The 23985-nt window shown below is 49.1% G+C and overlaps 1 protein-coding gene across 1 annotated transcript in view; it reads right to left on the reverse strand.

Moving 5' to 3' along the window:
- The window catches only part of CRMP1 (collapsin response mediator protein 1), a 72028-nt gene that overhangs the window by 14252 nt on the left and 33791 nt on the right, over positions 1-23985 (reverse strand). Inside the window, exons 4-11 of the mRNA XM_050792120.1 lie at positions 21348-21512; positions 16852-16913; positions 14816-14896; positions 8497-8565; positions 6391-6511; positions 4569-4725; positions 1831-1972; positions 675-845 (exon numbers count right to left, since the gene is read on the reverse strand). Of these exons, the coding sequence (XP_050648077.1) occupies positions 675-845; positions 1831-1972; positions 4569-4725; positions 6391-6511; positions 8497-8565; positions 14816-14896; positions 16852-16913; positions 21348-21512 (968 nt within the window). The remainder of the gene's footprint in view (positions 1-674; positions 846-1830; positions 1973-4568; positions 4726-6390; positions 6512-8496; positions 8566-14815; positions 14897-16851; positions 16914-21347; positions 21513-23985) is intronic.

A 23985-nucleotide genomic window follows, 5' to 3' on the forward strand; every position in this document is an offset into this window, starting at 1 on the left:
CTGCTTCTGGCCTGTGTGCCTGCACAGACTCCGGTGAGCCAGGGACCACTGTGGCCTCTTGGGTCTGTGCGTGTAATTGTTAATCCAGACCCAAGGCCACTGCTGGCCGTGCACAAGGTGTTAAAGCAAGCCCTTCAGGGAGGCACAGGTCTCTTCTGCCATCTCTGCACGCGCCCTTTCTGTGCATGCATCTTTGGTAGGTTGCTGGATGAGTGGAGAAATCAAAAGCATATAAGATACAAAGCAGAAATGGCCCATAATGATAGGCATGGAATGTGAAAAAGTATGCACTTTAGGGCCAACCTTTTCCTGTCTATGAGCAGCCAGCCGCAAAACTGAGTGGGAGTTTTCTAATATACCAAATAAAATCCTTTCTAGCTTGATAATTAAATGGAGAACCTTAGACCTAATACTTTCCCTCGCTGAGCCCTGAAGCTTACACATTAGAAGCAGTATCAGATGGCTGGCAACGCGTGCATCCACGGGCAGGACAGAGAGAGAAGGAGAAACAGCTTAACTGAGCCTGCTCAAATCCCTCCTCCCAGTCTCTCCAGTCAGGCTATGTATCAGATCACATTCTAGGTGGAAAATTCATAAATCATTTTAATTAGTCTTTTAAAATGGTTACAGTGAAGAATCACTTATCTCAGCAGCACAAATAGGCCAGGACTTACCGACTTGTGACTTTTGGCTGTTATGGTCTTCACCTTGTCGGGGTCCCAGATGACCACATCAGCGTCCGAGCCCACAGCAATCCGCCCTTTCCTTGGGTACAGGTTAAAGATCTTGGCTGCATTGGTGCTGGTGACAGCAACAAACTGGTTCTCATCCATTTTGCCAGTAGCCTAAAGGCAAGACCCACAGATGAGAAGAGCATCTCATAATGGGGCCAGGAGGAGGGGTGGCTGGGCACAAATGGAAGCCTGCCAGCTGGAGTCCTTGCAAGGCTTGGAATTCCCTCCTCTCCCAGCTAAAAACGTGCCATCGTCAAGAACCCCAAAGGGCCCAGCCTCATCAGAGAGGACATTTAATTAACCGCACAGAGGTATGTTGACACAAGAGCCACGATGACATCTTGTCCATGTCACCAGGCCCAAGTTTAACAGAAGATAAAAATCTTTGGTTTCAGGTCAGTGATCAGAGTGAAACCCAGCTCTTCCTCTGCAGCTCTTCTTCTCTCTACCCACTCCACACCCCAACTCCTAACACGTGTGCCCGTGCATACACACAGAGTTACAGAGCCATTTTTTTTTTTTGAAACGAGTCTCGCTCTGTCGCCCAGGCTGGAGTGCAGTGGCCAGATCTCAGCTCACTGCAAGCTCCGCCTCCCGGGTTTATGCCATTCTCCTGCCTCAGCCTCCCGAGTAGCTGGGACTACAGGCGCCCGCCACCTCGCCCGGCTAGTTTTTTGTATTTTTTTTAGTAGAGACGGGGTTTCACCGTGTTAGCCAGGATGGTCTCGATCTCCTGACCTCGTGATCCACCCGTCTCGGCCTCCCAAAGTGCTGGGATTACAGGCTTGAGCCACCGCGCCCGGCCCAGAGCCATTTTCACATGAACTAAGACGTGGTTGGGAAACAAAACAAAACAAAACATTTTTCAATCTTAAGATATAAAGGACAAGGGTGACATCCGCGAATGCAGAGGCCTCTCCTGGACTTGAGCTACTTTCTCACAAGTTACGCGTTCCCTCCTGCGCCCTCCTAGTATATCTGCTTCTGCCTCCATGTAAGAAGGGAACTTTTAAGAACCCAGCGTGCGTAATGCATTGGCTTTCACAGGGCAGGTAGGGTGTTTCTCGAACGCTCCTGAGAACAGATCCAGCCTTACCACCGCCTTGTCCCAGACGACGGTCATCCGCTCCTCTATCCCGTTGACACCCTCGGGGATCAGGGTGAAGTTGTCCTTGCCCACCGCCTTCTGGGCAGTGCTGTAGGGACAGTGGCCGCTGCCTGTGACCTGCAAGTCCCCACTGGCAAGGACAAAACAAGGTGGAGTTCAGACCTTAGTTCATTTTGAAGGCAAATCCCGACTTCAGACAGGTACATGCAGTGCAGCCAGTGAATGAACGAATAGATAAGGAAGCCAGTGGGTAACAGAGAAACTCTCCAGCGTGTGCCTGCACGCCTCACAAGTCCCAGGGATATCACTGGCCCCATGCTCTGCATGTTACAAAGCGAGAAATGTGTGCTGACATTTGTCTTCTTGACACAAGGCAGTTGGCACAAGGGCTGGCCAGTGTGTTTGTGCTGTGCTTGCAGAACAAACACTATTCACTGGTTATAGCAAAGTGGCACAAGTTCACTGGGATTTACCCTTTCATCCCCTGGTGTTTCAAAAACTGTTTCAAAAACATATACTCTTTGATACATCAGGTGCCCTGAGCTGAACACCTAAGACAGTAAAATGAATGGAAGAGGCCGAGTGTGTTGGCTCACACCTGTAATCCCAGCACTTTGGAAGACCATGGCAGGTGGATCACCTGAGGTCAGGAGTTTGAGACCAGCCTGACCAACACAGCAAAACCTTGTCTCTACTAAAAAACAAACCAAAAAAAAAAAAAAATTAGCCAGGCGTGGTGGTGGGCCCTTGTAATCCCAGCTACTCAAGAGGCTAAGGCAGGAGAATTGCTTGAACCCAGGAGGTGGAGGTTGCAGTGAGCCAAGATTGCGCCATTGCACTCCAGCCTGGGCGACAAGAGCAAAACTCAGTCTCAAAAAATAAAATAAAATAAAATATAAAAACGAATGGACCATTATTTGTGGTTCTAAATGAAGGGTGAAGAGGGTGAGGCTGTCCTCCAATCCAGAGGCCCAGGAAATGTTAGCCATTACCTAAATGCAGAGGAATATATTTAGAAGTTATCTTCACTCATTTATTCAACAAAACTGTGTTGCGTGCTTCCTAAGTGCCTGGTACAATTTAAGGCATAGGGAGTGCATCTAAGAACAGAAAGAGAGAGCTTCTGCATGTGTCAGCTCTACTGAGGGACGGAGGAGACTGGCAATAAGCAGAGGCAAATGGGGCACATGGGCGCTGTCAGAGCGAGTGTCAGGGATTCAACTAAAGCAGGTGGGGTGAGGCGTGCTGGGGACAGGCTGGGGATGCCGTTATCAGGAGGATAATCAGAAAATTACATCACTGAGAAGGAGCCTTCCAGCAAAGATCTGAAGGAAGTCATAGAGCAAACCATGTGGTGTCTAAGAAAGAGAGAACTAGCCAGGGGTTCCCATGAGTGGAAAGGCCCTGAGGCAGGGTCCTGCCTGGGGTTCAGGGTCAGCATGAAGCCGGGACTGGACCAAGGGAGCCAAGGGCAGAGGAGGCCCAGGGAGGGAGGTTGGTCAGGGCATGTGCACCGGATTGAGTTCTGCCTTGTGGGACGTTGTGGGGACTTGGGTTTCACCGGGAGAGGACTTACTGGTTCCGAGCAGAGGGGTGTTTGATCTAACCTAGGTTCTAAATGTCTGAGAGCAGACTGTGATGGGTAGCGGGCGGGTGGGCCTGCGTGGAAACAGAAAGGCTTAGTAGGGAAGCCAGGGAGGACGGTGGCCTGAGCCAGGATGGCCACAGCAGACAGGTGAGGCATCGTCAGACTCCAGGGCCTCTGGTCCGTGTTCCTGGCATTTCCTGAGATGGGCAAGACTGCGGGGGTAGCAGCTTTACGGGGGAAGATCTGCAGTTCTCTGTAAACGTGAGCTGCCCACCAGACATCGGACTGCAGATGTTGAGTAAGTCCTTGGCTATGCCAGTCAAGGGTTTCTGTATCATCAGGGGGACAGTGATTTCCACGTGGGTGCACACCGCTGCCCCCTCCTCCAAGGTTCCTTCTGCCAAGAAGCCCCGTCTTATCCTCCCCTATTGGGCAAACTCTTACGCATCCCCGAGCCTTAGTCTCGATGCCACCTCCTCCAGAAAGCCTTCTGCAAACCTCCCGGTGGGTTCTAAGCATGCATCTCTGCTTCCAGAGCGGCCTGGACACTTAGGCTTGCTGTGTGGCCTTGCTATTGCTAAGTGCTCGTCCCTTGTGGTGGCTAACAGAAGGGAAGGGGCTGAGGTGCTGGGCTGCACGGTGTGCGTGCACCACAGCAGGTGCGCAGCAGAGGCAGCAGCGGCCACTTCTGGAGCCCTCGGTTCCAGGTCGTTTTCCTGCACTGTCTCATAGGCAGCTCTGCCACAGGTACTGTCTGCTCCCGCTTTGAGTAAAATGAGGGGGACCAAGAGGTGTTACGGGTGATGTCCCAGGTCCAGGGTGACACAGCCTTGTCTCCATCCCTAATCCTGAGTGCTTCCCAATACACCATGGTGCCTGCCACAGAGCAGGTGCTTAACAGTAGCTTGGCTCAACAGGAGGAGGTCAATAGATGTGAATGGAACAGTCACTGGACGCCACAGATCTTCAGGTCCCTGAAGGCCTGTTGTAAGCCACACAAGCGCTGTCCTTTCAGAGCACGGGGCAGAACCTCCTCTATAATCATGAGTCCAAACCAGCCTGCAGATTCCCACCATTAACTCTCTGCCTCCAAAGGCCCCAGCTGCCTCCCCCAGCCCCACATTCTCACAGGTCTCACCAGGCCAGCAGGGAGGTCAAGTAGTCCGGCGTGGTGGGGTCCGGGCTCAGGGGAGGGGAGGTCACAAACGCCGCAGCCTTGGCCCAGTTCTTGCTCCAGTAATGGGTGCCATCGGTCCCCAGGCTGGCGGCAATGGGCTCGCCAAACACTAGGGGCCCTTGGGAGGGGCAAACACAAACAAGCCTGGTTAAAAGCAAATACTCTCTTGAGGCAGATGTCAAAGGCACAAAATCGGAAGACTGTGGAGGGAGAACGGGGCTGGCTGAAGGCCGGAATACTGGCCGCCGTTCTCACAGGCATCACCGCCTGCACCGCAGGGACCTTGGGTGTCAGGCCCGGTTCCATCACATTGTCCACACCCCGCCAAGCGCTCCGTGGGGCGGACGGCAGCTGACTCACCCAGCAACCTTGTGGATACAGCTGTTGCTTTTAGGGTTTGGACATTATTATGTCCTTTTATAGATTCGTAAGCCAAGGCACGGAGCCACGATTTGCTGTCTCGGTTTGGGATCTGCTGGAAGCAGATCTTAGGACTCTAGTTCAAGCATCTTATTTGGGAGGTGATTCCAGGAAACACTGGCTGGGGATTGAGGAAGTGACATAAGGCAGGGAAAGCAGCCAATAAAGGAAGATTTCTCATCGAGGCACAGTGGAGGGCCTCGGCACTCAGTCCTGCTCGGGAACACGCCTCGGGGTCGTCCCACCCCAGGGGAAAGCGAGTTGGATGTGTTTCTATCAGCCCAGGGCCAGAGGGCGGCTTCCCGAGTACCAGCATCCCGAGTACCAGCTTCCCAGAAGTTCCCACTTGCCTTTCATGGAGTGGGCCAGGCGGGTTTCTTCCAGAAAAGCCTGCAGGCGGAAGCTGGGGCTCCCAGGAAAGATCTTTGCATTAGAGACCAAGGGCAAGAGATGTGGCCCAAGAGACCCTGCTGCCCTCGCCCGAGGACACCTGCTGCCCAGCAGGAGAGGCGGCTGTGAGCTCTGCCCGGCTCTAGGGCAGCCCATCAAGCAGCGCTCTCTGCAGTGAGGCAGGTGCCCTACATCACAGCTGCCCAACCAGCAACCACTAGCCACATGTGGCTCTTAAGCTGGTGTGGCTGGTGCCACTGAGGAACTAACTTGTTCATTTTATTTAACATTACTTAATTTAAATTTAAATAGCCATGTGGGGCTAGTGACCACCTTATGGCTTCCTGTGGCTCCAGAACCTGCCTGCTCACCCACTCCCGGCTGGTACTGCTTCCAGATTTCCATAACCTCTCTGAGCCCGGGTCTCCTTATCTTCAAAACGGGGCTAGTTTCAGGCAAGCTGTGCTGTTCTAGCCTCTACTTGTCAGCTTGCCCTTAAAAACACTGAAACAACGTGTTTGGGGTCCACGGCTGCTCTGTCCAATAAGGCAGTCCTGAGCCGCATGTGGCCACCAATAACCTGAGGCTGTGGTTAGTCTGAACTGAGTTGTGTACATGTAAAATACACACGGAATTTTGAAGAGAGTACAGAAAACATCATGCAAAATATTAATGATTTTTACATTGATGACATGCTGAATATTTGGATCCATTAGATTAAATATAATATATGATTAAAATCCTCTTTCAATGGAGCTGAACTTATCAAGGTGAATGTCCTAGGGTCCTAGGGTCCTAGGGTCAATGGGACCAAAGAATTCCAGCCACCATCCTTGTGTCAGGAGCATCCCCCCTTCACCTCTCCCTCCTCAGACAGAACTCTGTCTGAGTTCGGGAGGGAGTGAACTTGAACCTGCAGGACACCCCCTTCCAGGCCCCAGCTGCCCTAGAAGGCCCAGGGCCGGCTGCATACCTTTCTTCCTGGCCAGAGCGATGATGTCAGCTGCACTCTTGCTCATGACCTTGGTGATGTACACAGGGCAGTTGATCCGGCCCGCAATGGTGATGGCCCGGAACACCGCCTCGGCCTCCAGCTGAACACAGCACACACAGTGTCACAGGAGGGAAGGCTGGGGGCACAGCTACCACCCATCTCCATTTTCCTTAACTAAATGTGGTCAGAAGGGAAATCTGCTCCATCGAATGAGAAGGACATACGGAGTCCAACAGCGCTTGACAGTGCCCTTGCTCTCTGGGGCGGGGCACTGGTCTCACGCTGGGATACAGCTGCAACATCCAAGCGCTACACAACTTTATACCACTGCCTCCCGGTTCCGTCCTGACCTCACTATGGGCCAGGAACACACAGCTCGTGGCCATCCCTGGGCCATGAAGCTCATGAAGAGCACTGGGTGGGATCTCAAGCCCCTCAGGACATGGAACATGTCCACTCACGTCTGTGTCCCGTGTCCGGCAGACACCAGGCCCAGGGCACGGGCCCAGGAGACTCAGTAATGACCTGATAAGGGCAACAGAAAATGTCCTCAACTTGGTCAGGCACGGTGGCTCACACCTGTAATCCCAGCACTTTGGGAGGCCAAGACGGATGGATCACTTGAGGTCAGAAGTTTGAGACCAGACTGGCCAACATGGTGAAACCCAGTCTCTCTTCATGAGATCAGAAGATTAAGACCATCCTGGCTAACACGGTGAAACATCATCTCTACTAAAAATACAAAAAGTTAGCTGGGCGTGGTGGTGGGCACCTGTAGTCCCAGCTACTTGGGAGGCTGAGGCAGGAGAATGGTGTGAACCTGGGAGGTGGAGCTTGCAGTGAGCTGAGATCACGCCACTGCACTACAGCCTGGGCGACAGAGTGAGACTCCATCCCAAAAAAAAAAAAAAGAAAGAAAGAAAACACACAAATTAGCCAGGTGTGGTGGCACAGGCCTGTGCCTAGTAGTTCTAGCTACTTGGGAGGTTAAGGCAGGAGAATCACTTGAACCCAAGAAGTGGAGGCTGCAGCAGTGAACTGAGATCAAGATCATACCACTGCACCCTAGTCTGGGCAACAGGGAGAGACTCCATCTCAAAAAAAAAAAAAAAAAAAAAAAAAAAAAGGAAAGAAAGAAAGTAAAAAGAAAGTGTCCTCAACTCAAAGGATGGCTTCCAGGGTGCCCACTCCATTCCATGCCAGATCAGCTTGCCTTCCTCCTTCCACACTCCCTGTGGGTGTGTGCACATGCACACACACCCACTCACACTCACACACACACATACACACTCTCACACACACTCTCACACACACTCGTGCACTCACACACATACACACACACGCACTCACACACATACACACACTCTCACACACACTCTCACACACATACACACACTCTCACACACATACACACACTCACACACACTCACACACATACACACACTCTCACACACATACACTCACACACTGTCACACACACACACACTCTCACACACTCTCACACACATACACACACACTCTCACACACATACGCACACACACTCTCACACACATACACACACACACACTCTCACACACATACACACACACTCTCACACACATACACACACATACACACACTCTCACACACATACACACACATACACACACTCACACACACACTCTCTCACACACACACACACAGATACACAGAACCACTCCAGGGGAAGTCATCCTTCTTCGAGGCTTGGGAGCAGGGCAGGCAGTGGGCGTTGTCTCCCGGGTGCTGGGCTTGGGCATGCGGCTCCACTTTCCTATCATCCACTATGCAAAGTCCTCCGTGAGAATCCGTATCCACTTGGGACACTGAAGCACCCACGGGGCCTTGGAGTGAAGTTCCAGGACCCTGGGAGAGGCAGCACCTCTTCCTGGCTTCTCCAGCCAGCAGGCCCCAGGGTTCCCGGGGAAGACAATATGGTTTGGGATGGTCTGGGAGAGGACATGGGAAGGAGCCAGGTCCTGGCTGGGCTGTTCCAGCTGGAAGAGCATCAAGGTGAGTGCTCAGTGGTGAGTGTCAGAGTTATGCCTGAGTTCGGGAGTCCTTACCTCTTCAGGTCTGCTCAGGGCATGGCCCTCGGGACCCGTGATGCCCATGTCTAGGATCCGCTTTTGTTCCTACAAGACAAGAACGAATGAGTCAGTGATTAGAGGATGCCAGAGCTGGGAGAAGTGACTCCTCCAACCCCCTGGTTAGACAGAGGGGACAGCTGGGTCCCACAGAGGTGAGTGGCTTGCACCAGGTTAACAGTGTGGCGGCAGTGACCTGTGTCCCCTCCACTACACACCCATCCACCTTCCCCTTTGCAGCCCTGCATGGCTCCATCTGCACCTGCTTTATATTGAATCTCCCGGGATCAATGAGAGGCAGCAGGATTATAAGACACGAGCTTCCAAGACCACCCACCACCCTCTCGATCTCGGAGTCTCCCTGCAGGGCTCTCCTCTGAGAAGAAACGTGGTGTTTGGGTACAACATGGATATCTTCAACTAGGAATCCTACTCCAGTCTTTGACATTGAAATCAAAGGTCCCAAAACTGGAAGTCCAGATCCAGAACAGCCTCCTCTGTGACTTTGGGCAGGTTGGTCAAGCTCTCTGAGCCTCAGTCTTCTCTTCTGTACACTGGAGATACCAGTGCTTGTATTGCAGAGTGACTGCGCTGATCAGATGAGCGAGCATACGAAACACGCTCAGCACAAAACCTGATGAGCGAGCGCCCGCTCATTAATCGGCAGCCGGCTCTCATCTCTACTTCAGCTGCCTCTTCTTGGCATCTGTCTTTCTGGCAGGAAACCACTACCTCAAACTTATCATATAACCTTGAAATGGCTCCCTGAGCTGATGGCCCAGATTCAAATCCATCTGGCCCAAAGTTGCTTTGTCCCAGGAACACTTTAATTTCTAAAAAAAAAAAAAAAAAAAAAAAAAAAGTTTGACATTGCCCAGATGCCAGCTGTGCTGTTGCTAATTTTAACTTCCTCAGTGTGTGTGTCATTGTTCTTGGACATGACCCCGTCATGAACCCTGGGCCCCATCAACCATGAAAGGAAATCACAATTTCAACTGTGCGTCTGTGGTTATTATGCTCGAGGCTGTTACAAGAATATAAATGGGAAACCATTTCAAAGTCTAACAGCTGGGTAGATTTAAGTAAACAATGGAATAATTTCAGCTACTGAAGACGCTGTTTACAAAGCATTTTTAGAAAATGTTTACAAAAGGATCTTAGAATACCGAGAAATCCCTATGTGAAATTGTTTAGATGTCAGTTACCATTCTGGAAGGAAAGAGGAAGTAAGGAGGGGGAGGGCAGGGGAGGGAAGGGGAATAGAGAGAAGGGGAGGAAGGGAAGAAAGGCAGGAGGGAGGGAGGAGAGGGGAAGAAGGGAGGATGAAAGATGACATAATGAGGAAAAACAAAAATGAGAGTAGGATTTCTAGTCGAAATAACGGACTACACATATGCATTTGTTTCACTGCCTTCCAAAACACACTGAAGTCACAACAGAACTTAGAAATACACAGGATACCAAGGATACACAGGAACCAAGAAAATACAGAGAAGACCACAGGAACAAAATGTTGAAAGCTGGAAAGCAGATGTCCAAAAGATGTGCTGCAGCTGGAACAGCGAAATCTCTGCTGGCAGTGAGGGCAGTGAGGAGAGCCAAGCCCCTGATGTGTCACTCAGGAGCTGGGGGCTGGGCCTCTGCCACACTGGTGGGGGTGCGAGTGCACGTTGGAAAACTGTGTAGTAGTAACCACCAAAGCTGAATCTACACACACCCAGCCATTCCTCTCTTAGGTATATACCAGCGAAAGATGTGAACCTATGTTTAATAAAAGGCTGAACAAGAGTGGAGCAAGAACAAGCACCGAAGCCTCACGCGTCACGGTCCCAAATGTGAAACTATCCAAATATCCAACAACTGGAGAATACACTGTGCAGATTCGTGCAATGGAATTCTACACAGCGATGAAATAGAAAAAGCTAGTGCTACGCCTGGCCAAAGGATGGATCTCACATGCCTCGGATTGAGCAAATGGACCCAGACATAAGAGAGTGTGTGTGCTGTATGGTTCCATTTTTAGAAAGTTTAAAATCAGCTAAGATTTGTGTGGCAGCAACTTCTAAGACGACTCCCAGTGATCCTGCCTCCTGCTTTTCAAGACTCTGCGGGGTCCCCTCCCCTGGAGTATGGGCTGGACCCAGCACCTTGCTTCTGATGAGCAGAGCAAGACAAAAGGGTTGGGCTGTCACTCCCAAGGTCAGGTTACAGAGACTCTGGCTGCCGACCTGCTCACCTATTGCTCTTTGGTTAATCTGCTCTGAAGGAAGCCGCCTCGCTGGGGCTGCCCATGTGCAAGGAACTGAGGGAGGCCTCTGGCCAGCAGCCAGCAAAGAACAGACCATCACATTAGCCTGACAGCTAGCAAGGAGCTAAATCCAGAAATACACCACCTACGAGAGGCTGGATGCAAATCCCGCACGAGTTGAGCCTTGAGATGCTCACCGCCCCACCTGCCACTCACTATGGCCTGTGAGACCCTCAGCCAGAAAGAGCTGAGCTGCACCTGGAGTCCGGACCCATAGGACCATGAGATAATTTGCTTTAAGATGCTATGTTCTGAAGTAATTTGTTATGCAATCATGGATGACTAGTACAGGTTTTGCTACCAGAAGGAGGGTGTTACCATAAAAGATATCTAAATATATGGAAGAGGCTCTGGAACCAGGCAGAGAATGAATTCTGAAACAGCATTTTAAATAGCCTTGAATGGACTCTAAGAAGAAATAGGGCCTCTGAGGACATTGCCAGTGAGTCCTCACAGGAGGCGAGAAGCAGCCATCAACAGTCTTGGGATGAAACCAAGGATGTGACTCTACAGTCCCTTGGTAAGAACTCAGAAAGGTGAGGGGTGGTGCCTCCCAGTGTTATCAGTCACAGTAAAGAGATCCTTTAAATAGGAACCCTTTAGGCCGGGTACAGTGGCTCATACCTATAATCCCAGCACTTTGGGAGGCTGAGGCAGGCAGATCACTTGAGGTCAGGAGTTCGAGACCAGCTTGGCCAACATGGTGAAACCCGTCTCTACTAAAAATACAAAAATTAGCCAGGCGTGGTGGCGCATGCCTACAGTCCCAGCTACTCAGGAGGCTAAGGCACAAGAATCAGTTGAACCCAGGAGATGGGGGCTGCATTGAGCCAAGATTGCACCACTGCACTCCAGCCTGGGTGACAGAATGAGACTAAGTCTCAAAAAAATTAAAAAACACATTTTTTTAAAGAGACATTTCAAAGCGATGAAGGCTATGCCTGTGGACCGTCTCAGTCAAACTACAGGGCCTCTAGGAAGCTTGCCGTTGTGTCTCTCAGCTCTCTCATCAGGGTAGCGGAGGGATTATCTGAAAGAAATTGGTGGGTGCCTTTTGTCTTACGGTGTGAACCCCAGTGAGATTCACAGGAGGCCCACAGATTTTTAGGAGAGTTGCCTTAGCAAAATACTTGAAGCTGAGACTGAACACAGGCATGTGATATGAAAAGAAGCAGTTGGATCCCAAAACTCTTTTTTTTTTTGAGACGGGGTCTCACTGTCACCCAGGTTGGAGTGTAGTGACATGATCTCATCTCACTGCAACCTCCACCTCCCACATTCAAGTGATTCTCCTGCCTCAGCCTCCCAAGTAGCTGGGATTACAGGCAACTGCCTGGCTAGTTTTTTTTGTTTTTGTATTTTTAGTAGAGGTAGGGTTTCACCATGTTGGCCAGGCTGGTCTCAAACTTCTGAACTCAGGTGATCTGCCCGCCTCAACCTCCCAAAATGCTGGGATTACAGGCGTGAGCCACCATGCCTGGCTGATCCCCAAAATTCTACTGAGCAAGAAGCAGGCTGAGAAAACCACTCAGCTGCGACAGACATGCACGACCTTTCATGAAAAACGATGGACGACTCAAAGGATGGAAGCAGGAGCTCAGAAGGTAGAGCCAAGAGCTATGGAGACTTATTCTCAGGCTTTGAGACTCAATCAAGGAACTGCCAACATTTCCCAGCGAGATGGCAGAACCGCCATGAACCAGTGACTCCTTGGTGCCTTCTATTTTCCCCTTTTTGAATAGAAATGTCAGGTCCACCCCTGCATGTTGTATGTCAGGAGGGTCGAGAAGATATCTTCCTTCTTTAGCTTCATAGACCTACAGATTATGGGAAATACAGCCAAGGAGCCTCATCCACACCTGGATCTGGTTCGGATGATGAGATTCCAGACTTTGAGCTAATGCTTTCATGAGATTTTTAAGAACCATGGGAGGGGGTGATTGTAATTTGCACGGGAGAGGGTCATCAATCATGGGGGCCAGAAGACAGATTGGGAGGAAGTCTCAGATGTGGACCTAGTAATTCTCACTTCCTGACATTCCTGCCCTTGTATAATCCCTTCTTTTTGAGTGTGGGCTGGATGCAGTGACCTGTTAGCAATGAACAGAATACTCTTGCATGATGGAATTAAGGCACTGTTTGTTTTTTACATTGAATTTGAAAGAATGTCAATTGTGCAGAAAAACTATAAGGACCCAGATAAGAAGAAGTGAAGTCAACAGAAGAACCTTAATGGTGAAGCTTTAGATCTCCAGCACTGAACCATTATGCTGCTCTTCCACTGTGCTCCGGAACCAGAGGGAACTGGTTAACATCCTGGCTCTACTGCCCCGTGAGCAACAGTGAGCAACTTATTCATATCTGAGCTTCGTTTCCCTATCTATAAAATGGGAATAATTATATCTACCATATGGAGTAGTTGTGAGTATGAATATGTGAAGCCCTTTGCATCAGGCCTGGCATGAACTACCTTTACTGGCTGCATCCAAACCTTCCCCTATGTGCCTGGTCTTGATTTACAGCATTATGACCAATCCATGCCTCTGCACCAGAGACCCAGAAGCTCCCCTGACTTCTTTCTCTTCTTCTCCACCCAATCCTGTAGATTGGGTCCTGTAGATTGCGTTTCCCTCCTGTCACACTCACCTCTTCCATCTCCTATCTCCTTTCTTCATTTCTTATGAGAACTGCTGGAATAGAACCTAGCTGGTCACGCTGACTTCTTTTTTTTTGAGATAGTCTCGCTCTGTTGCCCAGGCTGGAGGGTAGTGGCACAATCTCAGCTCACTGCAAGCTCCACCTCCCAGGTTCAAACAATTCTCATGCCTCAGCCTCACACCTGTAATAGCTGCATTCTCACCTGTAATAGCTGTCTTCCCACCTGCAATAGCTGGGATTACAGGTGTGCTCCACCACACCCAAACTAATTTTTGTATTATTAGTAGAGATGGGGTTTTGCCATGTTGGCCAGGCTGGTCTCACACTCCTGGCCTCAAGTGATCTGCCCACCTCAGCCTCTCAAAGTGTTGGGATTACAGGCATGAGCCACCACTCCCAGCTTGCATTCTTTTCCCAACATATTCTCCACCTCATAGCTAGAATTATCAAAATATGTTCATGTCTCATTTTATCCAAAACTTTTGCACAGCTGCAGTCAATTATGTGTAGATTCTGAACCTCATGTACATGATGTCTTAATCTGTTTTCTGATGCTATAACAGAATACCATAGACTTGGTAATTTATACAGAAAATAAGTGTATTTCCCATGGTTCTGGAGGCTGGGAAATCTAATAACAAGGTGCCAGCATCTGGTGAGGGCCTTCTTGCTGCATCATAGCATGGCGGTGGGCAAAACATGAGACAGCAGGTGCATGCCAACTCAGGCCTCTCTTCCTATCCTTATAAAGCCACTAATCCCATCATGAGGGCCCCACCCTGATGATCTCATCTAACCCAAATTACCTCCCTAAGGCCTCACCTCCAAATACCATCAACTTACTAGCTTGTGCATTAAGTTTTCAACATATGAACTTTTGAAGGACACATTCAAACCACGGCACATAATATCATTTGATCCACACAATAACACTACCAGGTGGGTGTCTCTGGATGAAAAATGAGAGCGTTCATGGGAAAAAGTTCCTTGCCCAAGGTCACATGACTAGGAGATGGAGGAGGCTGGCCTGGAACACCTCCTTGGGGTTGGCAAAGCATTTCATTCACATCCTCATTCTCTCATGCAAACCCTCCAAGGTTCACAGGGCAGTTATATTGTGCTCATTTACAGGTCAGAAAACAGGTTCTAGAGTCAATGCGGCCTGCCAATGGTGTGTGAGTGACTCTCACCTGGTGTGTCTGATATGACACCCGGTTCCTGGCTTGACCTTTCATTGTATAGCCTCCCCACTAACCAATGCTCTTTTATCAAATCTTTTGCAACAAGAAGAATCAGACTGAGGTAGAAGGAGTGGAAATTCACGCCACTCACCTGAGCTATCAAATCTCCATTTTCTGCATGGACCAAGATCACAGCTCCCAGCCCCTTAAGGAAGGTAAAGGCTTCGTAGAGCTATGGAGAGATAAACAGGGGTTGGTATGAGATTTAAAAAAAACAAATCACAGCAGGTGCATTCACGAAGACCATTCTTCTCTCACACCCATTCAGTCATTCACCTGCCAGCCTCTGCAGACACATTCATATGGATGGAATGTGCTGCTATACAAGTCAGACTTGTAAGGACCATTCCTTGACCCTGACATCTTGTAGATCCAAAAGCAGGGAGCTGAGGATGGGGCACAACTGGTCCAAGTCACCCCAGGGCATGAAGACAGACTCAATCTCAGTGCCTATCTGTGCCTTTTGCTGTCTTTTTGGGTTGGCTTTTTTGAAACACCTGTAGGTGTTAATGGCAACAACTGGTCCTGAGAAATCACGGTTAGTTTTACAGAAATTGTCTAACTAAATCTGCTGAGGCTGTACCATAGCCACCCACATGCCACAGAAGATGTGTGCATCCTTACAAAAATGTGAACCCATACCATTTTATAGACAATGGTGGGGTGGGGAAAACAAGCTCTCTAATCATTCCAATACTCAGATAATATATAGTATGCTAACCATCCTCTCAATTAGCCAAAACAGGCCCGGCCCACTGCCCAGTGTTCTCCTCCTACCTGAGGAGAATCTGTATTTGGGCATTTGCTCCTGGTAAGGGCCAAAGCCATGAAGCTCCCTCTCCGGGGTACTTGAATCTCAACTTTGTTCTCCATGCATGCAAGACAACATCCCCTGGGATGCCTGCTTTCCGACACACATCCCTATTTCAGCAAATAGGGAAGACATGTGGAGGCATGAAGCACTTTTGAGAACCTGCACCCAGAGGCTGCTCGATTCCATCCATGCCCAGGGCTCCAGTGGTTACAATGAAACAGGTGAAAATCACAATTATGCCAGCACATCACATGCTATGTTTTCTATGTAACTGAACCAATTTTCAGCTCTTTGAATGTCTTTTGTTGATTGTATCAAAGGCCTCCTGGACATCTTGGGATAAGTTATTTTCTGTAACCCCAAGTGTTTATTTGAAAGGAAGGACATAAAGTGCTTCTCCCATTGCCCATCTATCTCCATGGTAATAACCAGTTACCCTGCTTACTGATGCCTGTATGGCAGCATTCTGTGCTAGGCACCATCCTAGCACTTTACTCGTCTTATGAAATCATTCAACTGCCTCTATAAGGCATGGCTATTATGAGCCTAAAGCACAGAGAAGTTGGGAGAGCTGCCCCTGGCTGCACAGCAAGCAGCCAGTATGGCCAGGGCTTGCAGCCTGGCTTCGCTGTAGCCTCCATGATTTTCTGCACACACTAACAAGCAGAGCAAAGGAAAGTGACAATGAAACAAAACTAGGAGACCCAGTAGTATAAGAAGGCCAGGTGTCCTGTAAGTCGTAACAGCTACTCCTGAAGAACAACTTGCGGCTCCATCTCCCTTGACTTGCTGCATCTACGTAATAATTGTTTGCTGTTGGCAGGGCCAGAAATGTTCCATCTTACAAATGTGACAAGGTGACTTGCCTAGCCTGTTGCAGTTGCTGTGAGGGAAGGCCAGGCAGTCTGTCTTCCTGTGTCAGAGCTCAGAAATGGTCCCCATCCTTGCCTGAATCCCAGAATCAAATGCAGAGCTTTTGGGAAGTACAGGTTCCTGAGTCCAACACCCAACATCCGTAACGTGCACTAAGAATTGGTATTTGAGTGAGCTCTCCAGATGATGCTGAGGATAAGCCAGGTTTGGGAGCCGCCAAACCAGGGACCCCCTTCTACATGCCACTCACACGGTCAGAAAAGAACACAAGGCCAGCAAGGGCAACAACTGACACCATATCACACAGCCACTCCGTGCCAGAATCAGGACTCGAACCCCGTGGCTTCTCACAATCTCCCTTGCCCTGTGCTGCCTGGACTGGCAAAGCTGGCCCAGTCCTGCCCAGACAAGAGGGGAGAGGGCGAGTGTGAGGGACCTACCTGGCTGTCGGACATTTGGTAGAGATCCTTATAGGCCATGTAGACTTGGAAGGAATTGACGCCTGTTTCAAGATAAAAAGGATAAAAAAAATGTTTAAGAAAAAACAGAAGCATATCTTTCCAATAAATCAATGACCACAGAGCAGAGTGGTAGTCACCAGGAGAGATGAGTGCCATTGGGATCCCCAAAGGGGCACCTATCCAGCCTGAGGGTGTGGGTGAAGGTCAAAGGAAGCTTCCAGGGAAAGTCACACCTAAGCAGAATCTGAAGGTGATGAAGAAGAAAGGGAGGAGGAGGAGGAAGAGGAGGAGAAGGAAGAAGAGGAGGAGAAGGAAGAGAAAGAGGAGGAGGAGGAGGAGGTGGAAACTCCCCAGGCTGAGAGGGAGGGGTGTGATAAGGATAAGGAAGGTGTAATAAGAATCTGCAAGGAAGATGAAAAGACATTAGTCATGCAGCTTCTAGAAATGTCCTAAAGCACATGCTTTTTTATCCCATTTTTTAAAAAATTGTGCTTGCAATTCCCATAAAGACATCAACAGTGACAGCTGCTCTGCCCGGGAGAGCTGAGTTCAGGCCTCAGTTGCTGTGTAGCACTGGAGAAGTTACTGCACCTCTCTGGGTTTCACTTTCCCCATTTCTGCAAAGAGGACATTACACCAAATGTGCTGGTTTCCCATCCTGGAAATGCCCTGCACTGGACTGTACAGTACGCTCAGGACGACTATCAAGATTTCTGGGGAAGGCCTTCTGACTTAGAGAAGGATGCACTAAAACGTTTTAGGACAAAGGAAACCAGGTGTGTTCCTCCTTCCCTTTCTTTTCTCCCTCCCTGCGTCTCTCTCTCTCTTTTCCTTCCCTAACTTATTTATTCATATTATAAACATTTATTGAGAGCCTGCTCTATGCTAGGCATGTGCTAAGCGCTTGGGATACAGAAGTTACTAAAGGCATCTTTCGGGAAATCAATCAGCTGGTTCGCTGATATTTGATGCATCTCTCCGTATGCAGGCACCGGCCATGCAACTGTGAGCAAGACGACAAGTCCCTGCCCGGAGGGGGCTCGCCATCTGGGCTGGGGTGTGGGAATACCAGCAAGTCAACGGGCAAAGACAACTCAGTCTGATGATCCCTATGTGGGGGATGCATGGGGGGTTGCATCTGTCAGGGGGCTTCAGGGAAGGCTTCCCAGGGGAGTGCAGCTCAGCACGAACAGGAGAATCGCTAGGAAAAGGCAGGGAGAGTGTTCCTGAAGGGGCCAGCGCTCACTCACACAGCCCCAAGGGCCAAGGCAGCCTCCAGCAGATGGGAAACGGAGGTGCAGGGGGCCGGGGCTCTGGGCCCGAGGAACTGGAATAAGCCGGCCTGGAGGAGTGGGCGCATCCTCACTAGCCAGGCGGACATCTTGTGATTTATTCTGAGGATGATGTGGAGCCGCTGAGAGTGTTTAAGCTGATTAGAAAATAAAAACCTGGCCGGGAGCAGTGGTTCACGCCTGTAATCCCAGCAATCCGGGAGGCCAAGGTGGGCGGATCACTTGAGGTCAAGAGTTCAAGACCAGCCTGGCCAATATGATGAAACCCTGTCTCTTCTAAAAATACAAAAATCAGCCAGGCGTGGTGGTGTGCACCTGTGATCCAAGCTACTCTGGAGGCTGAGGCAGGAGAATCACTTTAATATGGGAGGCAGTGAGCTGAGATCTCGCCATTGCACTCCAGCCTGGGTGACAGAGTAAGACTCCGTCAAAAAAAAAAAAAAAAAAAAAAAACCCGCAGAGAGAGAGAGAGAGGAAGGAAGGAAGGAAGGAAGGAAGGAAGGAAGACAAGACCAGACCTGCATCTAAGAGATAGCAAGTGTTGGCAAGGATGTGGAGAAAAGGAAATTCCTGAGCACCCTTTGTGGGAATGTAAATTAGCACCACCACCTTTATGGAGAACAGTACAGAGGCTCCTCACAAAACTAAAAACTGAATTACCATATACTTCAGCAGTCCCACTACCGGCTAAAAATCCAAAGGAATTGAAATCAGTATGTCCAGGGGATACCCCCGCTCCCGTGTTCATTGCGGCATTATTTACAACAGCCAAGATTAGGAAGTAACCTGGGTCCATCAATGAATGAATGGATTTTATAAATGTGGTAAATGTACACAATGGAGGCCTTAGTAAAGAAGGACATCCTGCATTGCAGCAACAAAGTTGAAGTTGTGGAACCCTATGTTAAGGGAAATAAGCCAGGCACAGAAAGGCAAATACTGCACCATCTCACTTATATGTGGAATCTAAAAAGTTAGTTGATTTCGTAGAAGCATACAAAGTAGAAAGGTTGCTGCCAGGACCTGAGCACAATCGCCATTCGCCTGCTGGTGACCCAGCCCAGATGCACACAGCACAGGGCTCCCTGGATGCCTGCAAGCAGCACAGACCCACTAGGCCCCATGGAGCCCAGTGTCTTTCCCTACAAACTCCACTGCCACTCCAGAGACCCTCGCATCTCAGTGAGGGGCGCCCTAAACGACCATTCACTTAGGGCAGCAACCTAGGGAAAATTGCTCAGAACTTAATATTAGGTAAGGGAAGTAAGATACAAGACTGTCAATTTCCTTGGATTATTACTGTTATGTAGTTGCGGTGAATCACGCAGCAATTGCAATACAAGGATAATGCCTTTTTCTTTTAAAAGATAAGGTCTCGCTCTCTGAGCCAGGCTGGAGTGCAGTGCTCACTCCAGCCTCAACCTCCCAAGCTCAAGCAATGCTCCCGCTCAGCCTCCCAAGTAACTGGGAGGCTTGCACCACCACTCCCGGCTATGTTTTTTTTTTTTTTTTTTCGCGGTCTCACTATATTGCCCAGGCTGGTCTCAAGCTCTGGGCCTCAAGCAATCCTCCCTCCTCAGCCTCCCAAAGTGCTGGGATTAGAGGCATGAGCCACCATGGCCAATAATGCCTTCTTGATAGAAAGAGCTTAAACAGCTATATGAAAATGCAAATTGATGAGTGGGCAAAGAATACAATCAGATACTCACATAAGGAAAAATGTATGCAAAATGTTGAATGTAATCAGTAAAGAACTGCCACGAAAACCACAATGGTGGTGTCTTTCACCCATCGAATCGGCAAGAATTTCATAGAAGCAGTAACACCCAGTGGTGCAAAGGTGCAGGGACTAGAGATTCTGGCATAGGATTTGCAGGGGTACAAGGGGATGCATCTTTCAGGAAACCAACTTGGCAATAAGCGTCATAATCTTGAAAAATGCTAAAACCTTCGACCTTCTAATTCCACTTCTGGAAATCTGAAGAAAAATTAGAAATGCAACCAAATGTTTATACATGAAGATGTTCACCATAACAGGATTTATAATAAAACAAATAGAAAGCCTAAATGACCAATAAAAAGAAAATAGCTAAGCAAATTAACCATTATATTGTACATTAGGAGCCATTAAAAAGTTACTGATGAAGAGTAATGTGACTCGTAAAATGTTAAGTGAAAAAAGAAGGGTTCCACATAACAGCTATTGCACAACCACATAGGGAAAAATCATCCAAATACACAGGGAATGGAAAGCAATAATCCTTCACATGAAGAGTAAATTGTGATTGGGGATAGAACCAGAGGAAAACAATTTTTTTCCTTCCATTTTCTGACTTTCTTTAAATATTGGGGAAACATACCCTTGCTCTCCTTGAGGCACCACCATTTGAGGCTGCCTCCTCAGAGGGGCCCGGACTGCCCCTTTCTGTACAGATCGCTCATGCCCTGACTCTTTCCGTTCTGTTGTTCTTCGCTTCCTTGGTGTCTTCTGATCAGTTCCCCTCCATTCGCTGTAATGCACACCATGAAGTGTCTACATTGTGCTGGTGTGAACCCAAACAGAGGGGAGCCAAGGTGGGAAGCAGGGACATACAGACACGGTCCCCTCCCTCACAGAACTCAGGGTTTGACAGAAGAGCCAGACAGACAACATCCCATAATCCAGGAACAATGGAAAAAGGGCCCCAAAGGAGGCCTAAGTAACCAGCATTGGCTACTCAAGGAATGAAGCAATTCTGAGTGGGGAAATGGGAGAAGGTAATGGTTGAATTGGGTCTCGAAGGTGAGGAGCACTGGGCAGGCAGAGGAGAAAGGGCATTCATTCCTGGCAGGGGATCTGCATGAGCAAGGGCCTCGCAGCATAGCCAGTTTCAGAGATGGCAGCCAGGCTAGTGATCAGGGTGACAGGAAAGAAAACTGAGGTTAGATCAGCAAGGGCCTAGCATGGCAGGCTGCAGAGACTGGATCTGCTTCTGAGAACAAGGACAGCCCACAGGTTTTCAAGGAGAAAAGGATGGACTCTGTAAAGGGACTAGCCTGTTTCCTCACTGTCATGGGGCAGAGGGCAGCTCATAATCAGGCTCAGAGCAGATGCAGACAGGGGGATTTTTCACTCCACGTAATCCTTGGATCTACCAAAGAACCAGGGATTCCTCAAAACCCCGTTCTGAGGCTTTAACTGACCTTTGTCCTGCACCAGCACGTCCAGCTCCTCCCGAACGCCATCATACCAGCTTGTGACGTCCACGTGGAGGGAGTAATCACAGCAGGATTTGGTGTCAGCTGCTTCGTGCCACTTCTCGAAGGAGGTCAGTAGGCTGGACCCAGGCTCAGGAACAACATGGTCAACTGGGACAGGGAAATACGCATCATAATGCTTTAGACTCAAGTGTTCCAATGGTAGCCACCATCATTACCACCACCACCATCATTGCCATCATTACCATCACCACCATCATCATCATCACCATAATTATCACACCATCACCATCATCACTATGACAGCCACCATCATTATCACCACCACAATCATCATCACCATCATTATCAACCCATCACCATCACCATCGTCATTACCATTATCACCACTACCACCGCCATCATCACCATCATTATCACCCCATCACCATCATCACCGTGACCACCACTATCATCATCATCATTATCACTCATCACTATCATCACCTCCAGCACCATCACCATCATCATAATCACCATCATCACCATCATCATTACCATTACCACCACTACCATCGCCATCACCATCACCCCATCACCATCATCACCATGACCACCACTATCATCACCATCATTATCACTCATCACCATCATCACCCTCGTCATTACCATTATCACCACTACCATCGCCATCACCATCATTATCCACCCATCACCATCATCACCATGACCACCACTATCATCACCATCATTATCACTCATCACTATCATCACCTCTACCACCATCACCATCATCACCATCACCATCACCATCATCACCCTCGTCTTTACCATTATCACCACTTTACCATTATCATTTACCATTATCACCACTACCACCACCATCATCACCATCATTATCACCTCACCATCATCACCATGACCACCACTATCATCACCATCATTATCACTCATCACTATCATCACCTCCACCACTATCACTATCATCATCACCACCATCACCACCATCACCACCACCACCATCCACTGTCATCACCGCTATCATTATCACTCCACCACCATCACCATCCCATCACCACACCACCACCATCATCATCACTAACATTATCACCACCACCACCATCACCACCATCACCACCATCATCACCATCACCACCATCATCACCATCATCATCATCATCACCCCATCATCATCATCACCATCACCATCTTCATCACTACCATCCTATCACCATCATCATCATCCCAATTATCACCCCATCACCATCACCACCATTATCATCACCACCATCATCACCAACCTTTTCATAATCACTCTCACCATCATTATTGTCATATTGCCATCACTGTCACTATCATTAACCATAACCATTAATTAGCAATGACATCATCACCATTATCTTCAGTCTTCATTACCAACATCATCGCCACCATTGTCATCATCACCACCATCGCTCACTATTTGTCAGATAGTGCCACAAAAGCTTTACATAAGCTCGTTTATTCAATCCTCACAACTGTCCTGTAAAGTGAAAATTAGTATCCCCATTTTGCAGATGAAAAACTTGAGGCTCAAAGAGGGTAAAGCAATTGTCCAAGAGCATACAACTAGTAAGCAGAAGAAGGAAGGTTATCCAAGACTTGTCAGATAGTCTGAACTCTTACCCACTGCTCCAAGCTGCCTCCTTTGGCATAGAATGCCAAGATAAAAAGGACCTCCGAGACCAAACAAGTTCACTTCATCATCCTTTTTTCAAATAAAATCTTAAATGTAAAGTAGATGAGAAAGGGGAGCCTCCAGTCTTTTAAACCTCCCTTGACTTCATATACTCTGAAGCTTACTGCCCTGTTTCTTCACACCCCCACCCTTCACAGGCAGATGTCAAAAAGAGAAGTCTCACCTTTCCTCCTCCCACTCACACCTCCATCCACCTAAAGCATCAGCCTTTGCTAATATGACCCTCACATCTCTAGGTCTAACGGGAGCATGCAGTCCTCAGTTTCTTGGCCTCTCGGGGCACAGAAGGTCCCTCCCTCCTTTCTTAAACTCGCTCCTCTCCAGCTTCCATGGCAACGCCACCTTCTGGCTTTTTCTTTCCTTTGTCCTACTTCTTTGGCTGCCACTTCTCAATCATCCTGAGGACTCCATCCCCTACTGTTCACTAGGCTCACTGACTGGATCCCTTTTCTTTGCACCAGCTCATTGAAACACACCACTTGCTCTGAGCTACAGAACTCTGAACCCGGTTGTGTTCTTGGCTTCTCCACCGAGATGACTCAAAAGCTCCCCCAAACCAGAATGTCCAAAACCCCATGCGGTACTGTCCCCATCCCCACCCCAGCTGTGGTGGACATCACCAAGTAACGGTTCCACAGCCAGAGGCCCAGGCCACCCGTGCCACTTCCTTTCCCTCGCATGCCCCCATGTCTGACCCAGCACCGAGGGCTGTTGACTGGCCTTCATAAAACCCAGAAGCTGTCCACTTCTGCCCAGCCCACGGCCACGCCACCCTCATCTCTCAGCTGTATTATGCCATGGCCTCCCAGCTGGTCCTGCCACATCCCATCCCGGCCACTCTATTACTGTCTCACCAAAACACGGAACAGTTCACATCTCTCCCTGCTTAAAATACCTCAACGTTGC

The sequence above is a fragment of the Macaca thibetana genome, chromosome 5, assembly GCF_024542745.1.
Source record: "Macaca thibetana thibetana isolate TM-01 chromosome 5, ASM2454274v1, whole genome shotgun sequence".
NCBI lineage: Eukaryota > Metazoa > Chordata > Mammalia > Primates > Cercopithecidae > Macaca > Macaca thibetana.